The 20,337-nt window shown below is 29.2% G+C and overlaps 1 protein-coding gene across 1 annotated transcript in view; it reads right to left on the bottom strand.

Moving 5' to 3' along the window:
- Positions 1–19,866, bottom strand: part of Octalpha2R (alpha2-adrenergic-like octopamine receptor) — a 546,220-nt gene extending 526,354 nt beyond the window's left edge. The window contains exon 1 of the mRNA XM_085954349.1: positions 18,781–19,866. Coding sequence (XP_085810475.1) covers positions 18,781–19,386 — 606 coding nt within the window. The 5' untranslated portion in view covers positions 19,387–19,866. The remainder of the gene's footprint in view (positions 1–18,780) is intronic.
- Between the last annotated feature and the right edge of the window lie 471 nt (positions 19,867–20,337).

Raw genomic sequence — 20,337 nt, 5'->3', positions numbered from 1 at the left:
ACGATTTAGAATATTACCACATATTATATTTTTATCGTTATGCATATTATAAAGTTTTTCTAACGATAGTTATTTGTCAAAATATTTTTTTATTGTTATATTTTTTTCAGAATATTGTTTAATTGGTTTTTAAATGGAGTAAAACTATTATTTATTTTAATTTTAGAAAAATTTTCTTCATGAATATTTTTATAACGTATTGAAAATTATGTGTTTTGAAAACGGTATGAGCATCACTATTCATAATAATTATTACTATTCAAACATTTTGATTAATGTTAAATATTTCCATGCTTGTAATCTTGCTACATACGCTCTATAACACATAATATGAGTATTGTAAACAAAGCTCTGAAACTCATTTCGCGTTTAATATTAAATTATTAGTTTCTCATTTGACGCAAATTATCACACGCAAATCAAATGTTGGCTGGAGCGTTTTGATAATTATAATAAATATTAAATGATATTTGCCTTCACGAGACAGCAATGGCTGTAAGGTTGCGTAAAACTCGGTTAAAATTTATCGCTACAAGTTCATGCGAACAGTTTAAACATCCAGGATAGCGAATAAATTAAATGTATGTAATATTTCAGTAACACGATGCATGAAAATTATATTCAAAATAGTTTCAAGATCAAATGGATTGTGAATATTGTTATATGGTACACAAAATATAATATTCTACTTATTCAAATGATTTATTATTATATCATACGCACTCCGAATTTGTGAGAATACTGAATTATGCAATATATGAGGGCACTAGTTGCAAAGTTAGTTACCTCCACTTTTTCATTTTCTTACATTTTTTGCAAAGAATTTTTTTCTTCTAGTAATGTATCAAATTTGTAAAATTTAGTTAAAATTGTATTATAAGTGAGTTAGTAACAATGCCGTTAACCATCTACCAGCTATTATTGACATATAATTTTATAAATAATAACTACTGTTTCCTTATAACTAAATTATATAGAATGTGTTTGATGCCAATATATTTTGCTATTTTCATTAATAATAAAATAATTCCTTAGGTATATGTTTTTCAAACCAAAAAAATAAATTTGTAAGCTTAGTGTAATGATAGGGGACTTATTTAATTATCACTGAATCATAAATATAATATTTAACGATATGTTTTTTATTAATGTACAAACATGAAAATTGTATAATTATATCGATATAGATATAATAATAATAATAACAATATAAATATAATTATTGATAGTGAATCAAAAATGAGCTTTCAATAAAATTGAATATCCCTAAACCAATGAATTATAATAAAAATTATCTACCATACAAATAGAGTTTTATATATTATGAAAGCGATGGTGTAGAGAGTATTAATGCTAATTAGCTCAATTAACAGTTCTGTAATGTAGGTAATTAGTATTGTAAGTGCATTTCTTAAAAGCTTCACACTTTTATCTTGAAATTCAATAGCTAGAGTTGCATTGAGATTTTCTTTTAAAACCCATTGCATTTAGAAGCCAACAAGATTTTTTTGTGAAACGAATGAACAAGAAAATTTTCGTTTATACTACCTAAAGCAATACTCCAAAAGCATTCCGCTATTCTTACTTATATTACAAACGAAGCATTCAATGCTGCTAATGCAGATATTATTGTTGGCTCTTTAATTACAACATATACAATGGTTGGGACTATTATGGTGGCCCTATATTTCCCTCCTACCCCAAATACCTACTTATTGTCGTGAATCCAGGCGACCAGCAGTTACGGGTCATCAGTCGACCATGATTGAATAACAAGCAGTTATCTCAAGAGAATGGGCGCGTGTACTCGTTACCGGTACACCGTCGTTTAATGAGTAATTCCAAGCATACAGACTGATTCAAAAAAATATGTGTATACCAAGAGCATGTCCTGTGGAACCGACGTAGAAACCTTAATTTTTATCCGAGTCTCCATCCAAATTCAATTAATCAAACCACATGTGTCCGTGTTACTGGCACAGGGTGTCTCCTCATTGTTCATATCATTCATCAAAAGTGTACCATGCGAGTGCCTCCCAGCATCCACATCCTCTATAACAATCATTTCACCAATCAATTACAGTCCACTATGAAAAATGCAACCAATAATCATACTAAAATATAATATTTTTGAGTTGCTATCTATAATATTGTAGAACAAAATATTTGAATTATTATTCTATTGTCGCATTTCAATCTCTTTTCCCTAAACTTTACTGATTTGGCGAGATATATTTATTTCGTAGTCGACTTGGGATAACTTTAACTTAACGAAGAATGTCAAGTTATCACGTCTCTGCAGCTTAATTTATTATAGTGAATATTATACAATTATATTATGTGGCTGAAATATTATGAGAAATGCAAAATTTTGACTGATATGAAATATAAAATTTAATCTATATAGGTAGGTCCCTAATAACTTTATAAGATAATTCCATAAATAAAATTTATACAGTTTTCCTGGTTAATAATAGTTATCATATAATACACAATTGAACAATTTCAACGCATAGGTACATGACAAAAAAATATTGCAGAAAAAAATACATGGATCATCAATCAGGATATATAAAAAATATATTTTATTATGTATAATACCCGGTTTTCTTTCAAATATAATAACTCTGGAAAAAAGTATAAAAATATGATAAACCTACATAGTGTTGTTTTTTTTCAAATTAGTACCATAGTATCTTATACCATACCAATACCATAATATAAATACCATAGTATCTTTCCTTGAACTTTACAGTCACTTTATCATGAATTTCTAAAATGTATCATTTTTAGATTATTTACTGGAGTATATCTACGATGAGATCAAAGCATTTCACAATTTATCACATTTTTTTTTTAAATATACAAAATGGGGGTTCGTGGTATATTATACTTTCAAGGTATACGTATTTTTCTAATTTTTATGATTCCATGAAATTTACAACAGATGAGTATAAAATTATTTTTTTCTGATATTAACTAATAAGTATATCCATGGAGGTATTTTCGAGCTGTGTGTGTTCATAAAAGAATATTATATTCTTAAATATTGTTAATTATTCGTTGAAAATAATAAAGTTTATTAAGACATATTATAATTTATAACAATAATTTATGTTGTTTAATAACCTTTTAATCGATGATACTTATGATCTGTACAATATTTCAATGTTTTTTGCAATATCATAACTCAGGGTTGGCTAACCTTTTTACGTAGGCGTGCCAAAATTTTCCAAATAATATTTAATTACTGCCTGGCGTGTCGAACAGTTTTTCATGGGGAAAAATAGTTATAAGAATTCTATTTAAAAAGTTCAAAAACTATAATAGACTTCATAATTATTACTCTATTACTTAGTTTGGTTCTGTACGCACAAATTAAGGATTGCTGCAATAAGATCAGACATTCTCTCACTACAGTGGTCTCAGGCATTCTAAAATGATTATAAATCAATCAAAATCAGAGGTTGGCGGCGTTGCTTACCCCGGCGCCTTGTGAGGTCAGTGCGATAATATTATTTGTGACTTATGTGATTACTAAAAACCGAAGAAAATGTCCATGGCTATTATTTTTTATTATTATATTATAATATCTATGTATTTATTTATAAAAAAAAAAAATTTTAAATTATTATATCTAATTTGTTTTCTCTTCAACATAAAACATTCGCGTGTCATGAAAAATCATCTCGCGTGCCACTAGTGGCACGTGTGCCATATGTTTGCCATCCTGTCATAGCTACTATTAATTGTTATAAATACACATACTATTGTATAAGACTGTAGCTCAAAGGATTAGGGTAAAAACTCACTAGGATAGTATTGTGATGTGAATCGAAATTCTGCTCTTTACAATTTTATGCTTTTTATTATGTAAATATATACTTTTGATTTATATAGGTATTTAGATATATTGCTTTATTATATAAAGCTAATGAACAAAGTCTTATATCAAAATAATCATTGTGGTATTGCAACATTTATCTAAACCTAAAGTATATTACGCCATCTGCTAAGGTAGCACGTCTAATCAAGTAAGTGCATTGTGAAATAAATTCAACTGCTCGCATGCAAAACGTTACGACTCGGAATAGACACATACATCATCCGGACAAAAACATATCATTTATCTTGCATGATCAACGCTGAGCAGCTGGAACCAGGGCCGAATTTGACAGGATATTAAGTATCATCATAAATAAGTATTAATAACAGTATCATAGGTTGTGCATTGAAATAAAGTAAACGAAAGTTAACACTATGCACTTAGACAATGCATAAAATAAATTCGTATATGGTTTTATAACATTGTCCGTTTGCACATACTAAATTTATGATTTCTTTTCATGAAAATAAATAAATCATAATTAAATGGCAGCTAGATTTTTTAATTTATCAATGTAATTATTATATAACTGAGTTAAATACAGATTAAACGGAGTTACTTCCAAAAAATGTGTGGACACTCGTTATAAATACTAGGTTTTCATATATATCTCAACATAGGAAAAACGAAAACTACAGCGGCTGGTGCAGATGTCTGGAAAATACTGACTCAGTATAGAGGACATTTTTAGAGGAGGTTAGAAACCACCCTATGTTGTTTAACTACTTTAATAATGATGATATTATAATAAATATTACATCGTCACTTATATCACCGATATGTAGGTATATTATATTTTTCATAACATTTTGCCAACTCAAAACTAATAAAAAAGAATAATTACATACCTACTACTTTTATATTTCTTTTATTTCCTATATAACTTTTGTTATGGTGTTAAATACTGATATAATTGTTATTTTACATCAAAATAACCTAAATTATATAATTTTTTTTTAAATGTATAAATTTAAAATATTTAAATTATGTATATGATCAGTTTAATCTCTTAGGTATGTAATTTAATCAAGAATTTGAGATTAACAGACAAAATTGCCCTTAATAAAAAAGAAAATCTTAAAATTAAAAAAAATATACTGCAGTGGCCTTTTGCCAAGAATTAAAAGGAAAAGGTGTTTAAAAGTGTAACTATGTATTCTGATGTAATGCATGTAATGTAAAGTGCTATTATGTTATCAACGCTACATATTCTCTGTTTTCAGATGCATTAAAAGTAAAATCAATATACACTAGTCACTGAGAGAAAATTTGAAAAAATGTTAAAAGCTACATATTATTATTATTTTCAATGCATCATATTGATTACACACTACATAGCTAAATATATTCACATAGATGCAATACAACACTGGTCGTTAGGGCACATACATGAATGTATGTGCAATGCCTTCATATTTTCACAGAACTGTATTCAAATTGCAATTTATGCCACACGTTACAGTTATTTGTTAGAATGGTTTTATTCCAATATTGTATTTCCAACGTCCGTGGATATTTTATTTTATTCTGTCCATGCGAGCGAGCTTTCATGTGACTCACCACTAAATGTTATAGCTTAACTGTAATATATATACATTTTTTACTTTTACTTACTCAAACTCTACTGAATTATTATAATAGAATTGAACATGTACGATAAAAGAGGCATTAAATATTATTTGAGGCTGTTAGTTTCAAAATCAGTAACCTCCATACTTCGCCATTTTAGTAGAAATCACAAAAACATTAAACGTGTTATTAAATAATTTAAAACTGCAAATAAAATATTTTTTTTATTCAAACATATTACAACAAACAATAATAGTGAAGTAAAATGGCCTTAACGACCTAAATTTAATAAAAAATAAATCTTTTAAAATTAGTATTATTGATTATTTAATTAAATTTAATAAACGCAATTTTTGGTACGTTTTTTACTTTTAATAAATAAATCTGGATCGGTTTCGTCCGCCTCAGAGGGACATTTTTAATTTTCAGGTGGACGAAACCGGTCCAGATTTATTAATTAAAAGTGTAAAAGGTACTAAAAAATCGTTTTAATAAATTAAATCAATAATACAATGCATTTCCACCATAAATTGACAGTTAACACAATAAAAGAGAAAAAAATAAAGTTAATATAAAATAATGTTAAAAATGGTGGCCACTGAATATAAATAACTGTACAATTAACCTGCAATTTAATTACATTTAATCAATAACCTGTGCTATATTTGATATTTTATCAATATACATACAATGTAAAAGTACTTCAGATACAAGATAAATATAAAAAACAAGTAAAAATAGAGGTTATCGACTTTGAAACTAATAATCTCATTTGTTTCTTAACATGAATTTTATAACGTATTAAGTATACAATATAGTGCCTTAACTCTGGCCTATGATATGTGAAACTGATTTGAGAAATATTATTCGATAGTAAAACAACTCCTTTAATGTTGTTCTCACGAAAACAATGTTAATAGATGTAAACTTTTTTCGAAATTCTTGTTTCTAGATATTTTAACTAGCTTATTTTATTACCTTATCAGGCAAAACGTACTGCATAAATATGTTCATTTTTTTACGTACTAATGAATCACCAAACACACTGTGTCCTTGCATTATCAACTACACATTGAAGAAACAAATTTATAATATAATATTAACATCGAACATATGACCTACGTTATTAGAGATGCATGTTCTATCAACTAGTACAATACGTATCGTAATTACTTTGATGATACATCTAAAAAAATTATGATACAGAAGTCAAAATGTCTACATTAAAAAATGATTCTCGTATTATCACCTCTATCTACCAATAAAAATAATACAAAAAAATGTTGATTTTCAATATATGCTTGGAACCAGAGTATGGACCCCAAGAGGCTTAGCAAGTGTTTAACATCCACTCGTAAAGACAAACTGAATCTGTTAATACAACCTTCACCCTGTGGAGGCCCATATTATGATCTTCTTAGGAATGACTGAAAAAAAATATTTTAAAATAATACCAATGAAACTCTCGTAAAATACACCGGCTTTCTCAAAATAGATACTTACCTAACAATATATATTGGTATTTAAATCGACGCGTTCTTAATGTATTATTTAAAAAAATATATATAATATGTAGGAATACATATTCTTTTTAATATTAGGTACAACAAACCTAGAGGCCCAATGACAGTAATGTAGTTTAACAGTAGTGTATTTAATAATATAGTGAAAAAATCACATAAATATATTGTGTCCTCGCCGGGAATCGAACCCAGAGGTACCGGATGAAAGGCCAGCGCCTTGCGCACTGCAGTTATATGTATTGTTACCCTATATTGCTACGCTTATGATTAAAAAAATAGTATTATTTAGCGCATAATTGACAGGTGGCACTGGTGTACACTGGCTACCTGGTATTTATTCTAGTTGGTAATAATTCACAAACATTTTCACATTACGTTATGGCTTACGAGATATAAATTTATAAAAAAACGTTCAGTTCATTCTCGTATTTTGCATTATCATTATCATTTTATTATTGTAATTTTGTGTTTAAAAATATTCTTAAATAATTAATCATTGTAATTATCTTACAAAGCTAAACTTTAAAATGATTCATATTGTTGTTTTTTTTAAATAGTTCACGTTAAAACTATATTATAATTTTAAACCGATGGTTAGTAATATTTATCTCGAAAGCATTTCCAACTTCTCATAGATGCCCGAACATGAGCTCACAAATACTTGAATGGGAATTATTACATATTGCATTAGCTGTACCTATAGATAATAGTCTTCCATTCAGTTTATCTTATTTAATGAAAATTTGATTTAAGCGTCATTACAGTTATTCATAATAATATACGTATACTTACACACACTTCTTACTTGTGGATGACATCGTAGTCTACCTACCCAAATATTTAATTACATTCTTGTCGTGGTCATGAATAATTTAAATAAACCGCTCTGTTGCATTTATTTACTAATACTTATGTGCAACGATTATATTAACAATATTAGAAAGTGCCTCAGTAAGCAGCATGATATTCGTTATCTGTATGAACATCTGTTGTATTTCAGTATTCATCTCAGGTAAATATATTTTGTAAATTCACACTTGGTGATTTAAATAAATATTTTATAACATTTAGTAGACTATTTAAGCAGGTTGTACATTATTATTTCTTTCACGTGATGTTATGTGTATATACATTTGTTGAGGTAGCATTTATTAATACATACTTGTATAATATTTATAGTAAAGATACTTTATATTAAAGAACAACTTTACGAACGTAGCATCTATCTAGCAAAAATTGCATGTGGCGCATGGCGTTAAATCTAGCGTTTTTCAGCATCACAAACAGCTTAAAATATCATTATAAACCTTGAAAAATTAACATGCTGGTATTTTGAACATTATCTTTTATGAATAAATAAATATTATGATTAAATTTTTTTCCTATATTTTATTCACTGTTTTACTTATTTTTCTAATTGTAAAATACCTACAAAGTTCTTTTTCAAACTTTGTTATTGTAAAAACAATATTCATAAAAAATGGCAATTTTTTTTCTGCCATCTAGCCTACTTTCTTACCTTATCTGCCATAGTATTATTTATAAGAGTTAGCAACACTGGTTATAATAATTAATACCAGTCATACAATTATTATAAACATCTACTAAATCAATCATTATTGTTTTTTGTACTGAACATAATAATTAAATATAGTGAACTAATTTAACCTTAAACATAGATATGGTAGTGAAACAAACAGTTACAAGCTAGAGTTAAATAGTATTACTTAGTAAGTAATATTGGGCTAATTTATTAACGTAAAATATATATTGCTACAAAAACTCAGTTGGAGAAGAAGATGCCTTCTTGGTCAAATTTCTAATGTAGTAACTGTTTATCTGGGAGTTGTGGGTCAATTCTCAATGAGATTTTTGCCTAAGTATTTTAATGATTATTTCATTTCTAACACCACACTACTATCGTCAAGGCTCATACTCTGCTAGAGTGCCAAAATAAAAAATTTAAACCATTTAAATTGTTGTGTTTCAGACTTTTGCGAAAATTTATTATAAATTGTAAAATTATTATAAATTTGGATTGTTACCTCATTACAGGCTTGTTGCAGAGAACTTTCTTAAATAAAAAGAATGAGAATGCTATCACAAAAATCTATTAGTATTTCAATTGGATGACCAAATGAAATATAATTTAAAATAAGGTTAATAACCATTTCACTTCGTATAACGAGGGGGTTATCTTAATATATGTTTTACAATGAATGTAATTTTTGAGAGGCGTAAAAAGAATTCAAATCTGCAACCGCGAGAGGTGAGTTTTCTGCTACTACTCTGCCGAGGTATTTAAAATTAAAATTTAAAAAAAAAATGTACAATAAATTTAGTCAAATATTATTTATTCCCGTATTACTTTCTATTTTCGATAAAATAAGGTATGCTCAGCTTTATAAATCAGCCAATAACACTTTCCTAGAATCCATTAAATTTCAAAACCACTTCAGCTGGATAAAATTTCATTCTAAATAATATTTTTAATGAAATTTCAATACATAAATACAAGCACAGTAATATGATATTTAATCGCAAACACGCCATCTTCGGATATCGCGTTTCGCGATACTCATAAATTTCACAATTTTCCTCAGGTTTTTCCTATAAAAATGCACCTCGCCTTCCGACAAATTACTATTATACTGCAAATAACTAGAGAGCTGCACGTTAACACACACTGAAAATAGATACTCCAGCTTTTCAAAAAGAAACTAGTTAGTTTTTTTACACCTTCCACACGGCATCGTGTATCATATTATATATTGCCGTTCTGCCGGTTCTAGTTTGAAAATATATTTCAGGAAAATAGTAATTATTTTGTACTTGAATTAAAACACTCTGTTATAAAATAATTGTAAATTAAAACAATATAAATTGTCTTGCATTATGATACCGTAAATTACGTAAATTATATGTAAATTATCCAGGGTTCAATAGCCGGTCAATACACATAAGCACCCACAAACCAGCCCACCCCACACAACACGGCCTTAATCGAACGTATCAAGATAACCTACGTTTGGATATGAAACTTAACCAGTTTTTAAAGTATGGGTATATCGCAGGACTAGTTACCGAATACCGAAGTCGACACACGCCCGACTGTGTTTTGATTAAGGCGATACTTAAATAATTTTCAACTATAGGCGCGACGAAATTTTGGACTCGCTGGCACTCGGAGACGGAACGTCGAGGTGTGAATACGTAAATTTGTTTCGTGATGGCGACGGGGGTATTAATTCTTAAGCCGTGTAAAGATGACTAAAAACGTTACCCATTTACTTTAAAAAGAAAACATGTCATTGAATATATTATTATTGTTACTAATAAAACAATAAACAGAACATTAAATTGACGCATGTTGGATTTATATGACAAATTATATTTCTTTCGGCAGCGTCATTTGCACCCGCGACCTGCAATCCGCGCATCGCCAAGCCATGATCTTTTTAGACCATGGCTCAACTGACGTAAAGCCTTAATAGCTGGTCAACTGAACTGGAAGTTGGCCCGATTTGAGTAGCTTTAAATAGTATATTCAGGCATCTAAATATTCCCTATACTAGTTTGGGTCTGCGCGTAATCTCTTTCTAGATATCTACCGTCATCAATTGACATCAGTTATTGTCTAAGATAGAGGTAGTTGTTGACTCAATCGATTTGACTGGTTATTGATGAGGATGGTGTTTGGTTCAGCAAAGCAGTTTAATTCATAAATATTTAAAAGAAGAATGACAGTGTAAAGGATTTCTCACATTGACGCAAATTGCGCAAAATCTACTGGAGATACGGGTTTGAATCTCGTCGGACATCATATTTTTTTCAAAGATTTTTCTGATTGTAATATATCTGAGGTATTTTCAAATTATTTAATGTTTAATAAAAATTATGTTACATTACATAATAACATTATAAAGAAATATTATTACACATTATTTTACTATAAGTTTTAATAAAACCATACATGATATTTTATAGTATGTCATTTAATATCATAATATGTATACTGATTTATTATGACTGAAAAGATAATATTTTTAATTTGACTTTTTAGCTTACGATTCAATTATACAGTTAATAAAATTACTTATTTAAAATAACTAATAATTAATAAATTTACATAATAATAGCTTTGGAAGGCTTATAATTTTAGATAAAATACGTAAAATGGCGGGAAAAATTCTAAACTTTTTACTTTATGAGGGATTTTAGTAGGGGAGTACGGGGTAAAACTGAACGTCATTTTCAACTCACTTCACTAATTACAAAGACTACTAAAATAGATAACCATTAATAATATTATTATGTACTTCACTATTAATTTTAAATCTTAACATCATTCATTTAACCTAACGGCAGCAATGTTTTTATTATAAGTACCAAATTAAATTTCAATATTAATTGTTAAAAAATTATCCAACAACGTTGAAACGCATGAAAAAGCGAGGTTTAATTTATTATCAATTTAAAAAAATATATTTATAATTTTCCCAATAAGTTTGATCCTCTTAATAACAATAATTGACTTGTTATATTAATTTTATAAATCCCCATCTTGAGAAAATATTGGCTTAAGATTATAATATAATATTTGCACGCAATCTAGGATAGGCATAAATAATATCAATCAAATAAAATGTATTTAGTGATAGAAGGTAATATTTACAAATTTTTAAAACATCCAAAGATACATAGTTATTGGAAATTAACCACACGAACGATACTTTCATCGGTAGCTAAATGAATGAAGCACTCGTTCAGCTAGCAAAATATTATAATAATACTAAGCCCAAATTCTACTAGCTTTAAATCTATTTCAATATATTTGTAAATATAAATTTAGAGGCTATTTTACGTTATTATAATAGTTTCTTGATATATCTCAATAACAACAGCTAATTCGATAATTTATTGAAAAGTAAACATATAATAATTCTCAATGTACGCGTATTTATTAATTCATGAACGTATGTAATTATGCCGCATATATTAAATATACCTCACAATACAAATGTCAGGTTTTTACTGCTTTCTAAGAGCAAGTTGGTTTTTTGGCAACAATCCAAATTTCAAAACGACCAAAAAAATAACTAACTTCAGCACTATAAAATAATTTGCGAGCGCGCAAACCGAACTTGTGCACTAGCCTTAAAACAATGGACTTTACTTAACGAAAGCCAACTCATTAAAAATAATAGACTTTTATTGCATTTAAATAATAGAGTTTATCCAATTAATTACATAAGGCATGTCTCGAGTAAAAACTTATCTAAGAAGAAAGGCGAGTAGTTTACTATGGAATGGAAAGATTTATGTTGGCTATAAACGTAAAAGGATTTAAAAAAAACGATAGTTTATGATAATGCAAAGAATTTGGCACATCATTTGAATGTGCATAGTTGCTGTATAAATTCATTACATCTATCAATCTAATATATAAAAAATAATATTTGTGTGTTTGTTTGTTCGTATTGAATGCGCAGCCATACCGTTCATCCGATTGCGATAAAACTTTGTAAACTTATTGCTTGCACTTGCGCAAAGAGTATAGGTTATACTAATATATAAAAATGAATGTCTGTCTGTCTGTATGTCTGTCTGTCTGTCTGTGTGTCTGTCCCGTATGCGTTCCTATACCATTCATCCGATTGCGATGAAATTTTGGTAAGTGATTGTATGCACACCCATGAAGGTTTCTGAATTAGAAAAATCATCATCTTCTTCTTCTTCTTCATTCTATTTTCTTTTATTCGTATGGTTCCTATACCATTCATTCGATTGCAATGAAATTTCGGTAAGTGGTTGTATGCACATCCATGAAGGTTTCTGAATTAGAAAAATTATCATCTTCTTTTTCTCCTTCTTCATTCTATTTTCTTTTATTCGTATGGTTCCTATACCATTCAATCGATTGCGATGAAATTTTGGTAAGTGGTTGTATGCACACCCATTAAGGTTTCTGAATTAGAAAAGTTATCATTTTCTTCTTCTTCTTCATTCTATTTTTTTTTATTCGTATGGTTCCTATACCATTCATCCGATTGCAATGAAATTTTGGTAAGTGGTTGTATGCACACCCATGAAGGTTTCTCAATTAGAAAAATCATCATCTTCTTCTTCATTCTATCTTTTTTATTCGTATTGTTCCTATACCATTCATTCGATTGCGATGAAACTTTCATCAGTTGTTGTGGTATCACCCGTAAAGGTTTCTGAATTAGAAAAATCATCATCTTCTTCTTCTTCTTCATTTATTCGTATTGTTCCTATACCATTCATTCGATTGCAATGAAACTTTCATCAGTTGTTGTGGTAAATCCCGTAAAGGTTTCTGAATTAGTACAACCATCTTATTCTTCTATTTGTATGAGTTCCTATTCCATTCATCCGATTGCAATAAAACTTTCGTCAGTAATTGTGCCAACACCCGCGAAGGTTTCTGAATTAGTACAACCATCTTCTTCTTTTCCTATTCGTATGCGTTCCTATACCATTCATACGATTGCAATGAAATTTTGATCAAGTGCTGTGCTCACGCCCGCAAAGGTTTCTGAATTGATACAACCATTTTCTTCTTCTTTTTCTTCTATTCTATCTTCTTCTATTCGTATGCTTTCTTATACCATTCATCCGATTGCGATGAAATTTTGACCAGTTGTTGTTACTTCTTATTATTTTTTAAATATTTAAGATAAATATAACCACGAAGCGACCCTGTGCGAAGCCGGGTACTTCAGCTAGTAATTCATATAATATAAAACTAAAAAATATATAGGTATTGCATATGATTGGAACTGCTAGCCAATTTTTACTAGGTGGACACTCATAGACCAGCTATTTTAGAAATAAAATAAAGCCCTTAAAAATATGGTAATAGGAACAGAATGATAAATATTTGTGAAAACTTACCAAATCAACTTATTTTTAGAGTTTATCGTGAATATTTTCACACTAAAATGATAAATATTGTTTAGAAATTATACACAAATAGTTTATTCAGAAATTATGACGTTTACTAGGATCCGCAAGATAACTCGTCCGTGGCCTGACGCGACATACATGGTTAGGCGAGTTGACCCGTCCAAGGCACTGATCAGTTTAATTGGACACGGTGATTTTGCATCCAAGCTCTGTCATCCTGGTCTTATAGAATCTCTGACTTACTTATGTAAATTTTTGCTGATTGGGCTTTAAAACAACTTGAAACAGACCAATTATTTCATGAAAATATCATTTTCAGCGACGAAGCTCATATTTGGTTAAAATGGCTTCGTAAACAAATACAATTGTCGCATGTTGACTAATGAAAACCTACGTGCTATTTTTGAAACACCTCTTTATCCACAAAAATTAGCAGTTTAATTTGGTTTATGTTCTGGAGGTGTAATTGAACCATATTTTTTAGAAAATGAGAATGCAGTTACTATCAATGGAGAACGCTACAGAAACATTTTTTCTGACATAGATTAGATGAGTTTATTTTGAACGATAATATGTGGTTCCAACGCAACATGTCATACAGATTGCTCATGAAACAATCGTATTTACACTTTTCTATTGTTTAATAACTTAATACTGATATATTTCTTTTTTTTATAATAATAATATTTTTTGTCTAAATGTCATGTTGTGAATATCTGAATTAATGATTTGTAATTATTTTCATTATATGTAAAAAAATAAATAAAATTTGACTTGAATTGAACTAATTGAGAGTTATATCGTCGCCAATACTTCAATAACACTTATCTTGAATTGAAAAAATGTTTTTTTATCTCTCCTGTAAAATTTGCGCAATTCAAGATAAGTGTTCTTGCAGTATTGGCGACGATATTTAAAATATACATTTATCTCCTAATTGATATCTCTATATATCAAATACGTAAAGGATAATGACGACCAAGACAAAAAAAAACTTTACTGGTTTCTTAATCAGAAAAATATGCTGCATAACACTTTCAAAAAGTTCCTCTCTTTTCTTTCCAGTTATCTAGGAATAAAGTTTGCCGCAGTTACAAGGGTGTCCGTGAAAATGGCTTTATTTTAGCATTTCTTTGACCTATTGGAGACGTTTTTGCGCTTTTAGCGTTTTCATTCTCCTCCTTTGTCGAACGTCAAGTGTTTCACTTTTCTTTTTGATTTGTGTGAAAAGTTTGCAACTTCTCCTTTTGTCGGAATGAGTTATTCAAATTTTATTTGTCAGGCTCGCTTTATTTAAAACTTCCCCCGCAAAACGACGTATGCCCATTGCCGAGTGGCCATGGCCGACAATTATAATATCAACTATAAGATATTCCCGGAAGTTAAAGTTCTTCGAAGGCATAAATGTTTTTCTTTTCGTAAATACTTAAAACTTCTAAAATTGTACGTGTCCGGAAATTTGAACATATACAATTATTGACCGTAGGATACTGCTTCGTAAGCCGTTGTCCTTGAAGTATGTGTTCGTACAACATTTGATCAAATGATAGGTTGTTCGTTGAACATTTCACCGTAGAGTATATTGTACGTATGTTACAAAATGCGTCGGTCGTTTGCAAACAGTATGTTTCAATTATCTACATGAAATATTTTCAAGAAATAGATATAGATAGGTATGTAAATATTGATAAACTGTAAATTATTTATATTTAAGTAAATATTGTTATATCGGTTAACCTAAATATTCATGTCAAAATATAAGACTTAACAATATTTAATAAAACCATCGGAAAGACAGAAGAAAATAAGTAGGAAACTAAATTAAAATAACAATGATATTGTGTATATTGATGTAGTTCCACCATTAAATTATTTTAAAACCAATAAAAGCATTTCATAAAATCTGCAAGTATAGAATCTAGAAACTAGCGCCGCATTTTGTAACATACGTACAATAATACTTCACGGTGAAATGTTCAAGAACAACTCGTCATTTGATTAAATGCTATACGAACACATGTTTCAAAACAACGGTTCATGAAGAAGTGTCCTACGGCCAACTGCATACGTACAATTTACATGTAACCAAAATTTTATGCTGTCAACCACATAGGTACTTCGTCTACTATCTATACCCCATAATATTATAAACACATAAATATTAAATAAGTTAATAAAATAATAATATGAAAACCATTTGCCATAGACAAAGGATTTGATGTAAGGTTCTGTTTATTATTTTATGACGGTCAGGTCATAAAGTAATAAACACAAAGCAAGCCAAATTTATTAAAATATTACCAACATTCAAATCGTGTTTCGTTTGTGTCACATTCTTTAACGCATCTTATGATACAGACAGATTGAAAATAAAATATTAATCAACACGTCGTGTTAAAGTTCATCCCGCATTCTCCACAATCGAGAATTATTTTTTTCCATTATTATTAATAATTATTTATTATAACCTCGCACAGGAGGTAGCCCGAGACTCATTCTTTTATGTTCCTTCAGCGTATCCAAGCTGGTTCCACTCCTCCCAATCCTGTGGATTGTGTTGTAATGTACTTACGCAGAATGTATACCTTTCAGATATTTTCCACCTATTAGATACCATACCATTGGATGATTAAATATTTTCTGCGATTGTCCCTTTGTCGAACTAAATGAACAATTTATTGTCATTAGAGGGTTTTAGCACCCTTATATTTCCTTTATCTTTCTGCTGTTTGTCTATTCATGTTATAGCCAGCATGTTCTTCTATGGTTTGTAAATTTCTACATCTCTTATTTACTAAAGGTCCATATTATTATTGCGGAAAGTTCTCACTGTATGAAGGATATATTCCGTTTTGGGCACAATGGGATGTCGGTATTGATTACATTATTCAGGTGGCCAAAAGCACTTCATCTCAGCTCTGTTGTGCAAACAATTTTATCTAAACATACCCATCAATCGATTCGTACTTGTTGTCCCAGATATAAATGGTTCTTCGAGTCATATTATATTACATTACATAATATGTAGGTTATTGATATTATAATAACAAGTTTTCCTATTTTCTTTTTCAAAAAAGTGTTGTTTTCAAAGAGACATGATTTATTTATACCTTCAATATAATATGTATTTGTATTATGTTTGAATGCAATGAAAACCATATAAATATTTTACTAATAGTGAATCACTATTTAAGGTTCGCTGAAAAGAAAATATTTCCATTGGAAATATGTCAATAACGTTGAAAAAACATCGATGGTGATTAATTGACAAATCGTAACCCAATTTGGTACTAAAACTGGCTACCCCTAACCAACATTGTCACTTCTATACGGCGGAGTATTATTACTGAGTAAAATAAAAAAGTATTGCAGAAATTAAGCTATTATTATCTATCTATACCTACTATTAATATCTACTTATATCTTCAATACTTTATTTTATTAAATTTGAATGCATTTCTCTAAAGTAGTGATAATAAATTATTATGGTAACAAATAGCCAGTTATCACATGATATAGGGTTACTAGTTGTCAATTAATCACGATCAATGTTCAATAGAGAACTAGTTTAGATATATGAAAGTGAAGCTGAAAAAATGGTTTCTCAAATTAACAATGAAATTAGCTGCAAGACATTAAAATTTAGTATAGAAAACTCATATGCAGGAACCGGAACATCTTTATAATAATATTATCTTAAGATATATTTTATGCACACACGATGGCCGCGCGGCTTAAGCGTTGGTCTATTGCGTCGTGGGTCCCAGGTTCGAATCCTGGGTCTGGCAAGTACACATATTGTTTTTTCAATTTGTGTATGAGTCAGAGTATGGACCTAATAGGTTGAGCAAGTGGCTGATATCTATTTTTCGTAACAACAAAATCTATCAATACAAACCTCCACTCTGTGGAGGCTCATATGATCCTATTAGGATCGGACATGGTCGAGAAAAAAAATATTTTTATGGTTGCTTTGAGGTAAAATCGCAAACAACGATATAATATATTGTCATACATACATTATAACCTAACGTATGAAGCCATCTTGTTATTTGTCATCAGCGTTATTAATGCGCCAATGTACAGAATATTTTTTTTATTACTACCAACATTGAATAAACATTTTATGATAATATGTCACAAATGTTATCGTCATTTTTTCTTTATTCATTATGTTGTAAAATTTTGTATTTATTTTCTAAAAATAAGTTATTGTTTATTTATTTTTAATGATATTTTTATAGTCATCCCGTTTTAATCTTGCTTTTTACCATCATGTTGGTACTTAGTATGTGCATATGATAATATTTTATCAATTGGCTTACATCCCAAAAAAATCCCAGAATTCAATTCTACCGTATACACAAATTTGTATCAAATCTTCAAACATGTTTCACTAAAAACATATAAGTAAACTAGAATTACAATAAGTGTATTTATTTAATTTAAACCCAAATATTGTGAACATAACAGATCGGAATTCAAGGCGTGCATAACATTAGTTTTAAATTGAAAAAGAACTGGTTCCCATCAAATGATTCAATTAAATAAAAATACATAGGTATCTAATACACAGCAAATATAGATAATGAAATGAAAAAAAATAAACAAAAACATGAACAATGTTAAATAATAAAATAAAACACACATCACTGAAAATGTATACGTCTCTGAGGAGCGTATTCATTAGTCTCGATGCAGTGATCATATTATGAGACCTGACTTTTGTCAGTCGACTTTTTAAATCTTACAAACAAACGTAAGTAGGTTATCCATTAAACATATACTGATATCAAATCAATAAGAATTGAAGAATATCTGTAATAGTAGTAGGTATTTATAATAAATAATACAATGTATAGTAAAACTTACCTGAGTGATGCTCCAGTATCGATCCAGCGATATGAGGCACAGGTTCATTATACTGGCTGTTGATAGAAGCACATCCATCGCGGAGTAAATTTCACACCACCAATACCCAAATATCCAGTAACCCATCAGCTCATTCGCTAATGAGAATGGCATTATCAACAGTCCCAAGAAAAAGTCTGACACCGCAAGTGAGGCTATGAACCAGTTCTGTATGTTCTTCAGTGCCTTCTCCGTCGCGATGGCAATGATGACCAGCATATTACCAACCACGACCATTATCATGAGAATAGTCACGATGAAAGAAGCTATTATTATATGAAGGAGTGAGTAGCCACTTGGATAAGTATTCAAAACTAGAAGCGTATGATTTAGTGAGAAACTGTCATTCATAGATGATCCGAAGAATGTAGAGTTCGGGTCTTGTACCGTTCCATTTCCCAGCCCATGCAATGCCATGTATTCCTCTTCCGTGATAAATGGAGACGGAAATGAACTATAGTTGGTAAGAATCGAATATGTCCCGTTATGCATTTTTGCTTCTGGGTTATTCCCTTTACAGGAAATTACTGTGCAATTCGTATGATCACCCGATACTTCATTAATCATTCGAGACGCCAATTCACTACGTTATTTCAGCATTCATCGATTCCACCGTTTATGTAACGAACTATCTAAAACTCCTCAGTTATACAAACTTCACTTTTACACTTTTCTTTAGTAAAAAACTTACAGATTTAAAAACTACACATTCATAAATTTAAATGATATTTTATAGAAAGGAGTGTAGGCACAGATTTTATTACTTTTAAGTATACTCAATACAAATTTATCAGCGTATATTAAATTGGAAGAAACCGATTAGAATATTGAAACAGTTTATTATTTGTGAGGTGTTTTAAATTTAAAGAAATAAAGCTTAGATTAAAAAACAATTAAATTCCATCTCAGCAGGTTGACGTTTGGTCCCAAACAAGTAGTTTAGTTAAATTAAAATCAATATTTTATATTTGCGATTTTTTCTTTTATCTTCAAAACTTCAAAGAAATTATCGTGTTCTTGAGAATTTCTTTACATTTTTTATTAATCAAATCTACACACTTCAAATACGTTTGTTTGATAAATATTATTATTATTATTACATATAAACTCTTAAAAATACAGCAAAATATTTAAACTTACATAATTGATATTATTCGTATAAAACAAAACATAGCCGCGATATAGTTATTTTAACAAAAATTTACAAAATATTCTTAAATACTGAAACAACGTTACAAGTACTCACATAAAGATTGTTTCAGTTATGTTTATGCACATAAATAGTTCAAATATATATTTAAATTTACTAGCAATAATATTTATAATATTTCAATTATGCTACCTACATAAATGCTCCGATTATTTACAAATAAAAACAATACTCTTATATTTTTCAACATCAAATCGAATATGACTACGTCTAAAACGTTACAAATAAGCACAGAGTAAATGTGATCTGGTATGACTATATTTTTTTCATAAAAATACAACTATTATTTCTATCAAAGATTCAAACCC

This window comes from Rhyacophila brunnea, unplaced genomic scaffold, assembly GCF_057557595.1.
Source record: "Rhyacophila brunnea isolate RB1 unplaced genomic scaffold, BYU_Rbru_1.0 scaffold_4, whole genome shotgun sequence".
NCBI classification, from domain to species: domain Eukaryota; kingdom Metazoa; phylum Arthropoda; class Insecta; order Trichoptera; family Rhyacophilidae; genus Rhyacophila; species Rhyacophila brunnea.
The sequence above is the reverse complement of the archived record's forward strand: the minus strand, read 5'-3'. Positions and strand labels throughout refer to the sequence as shown.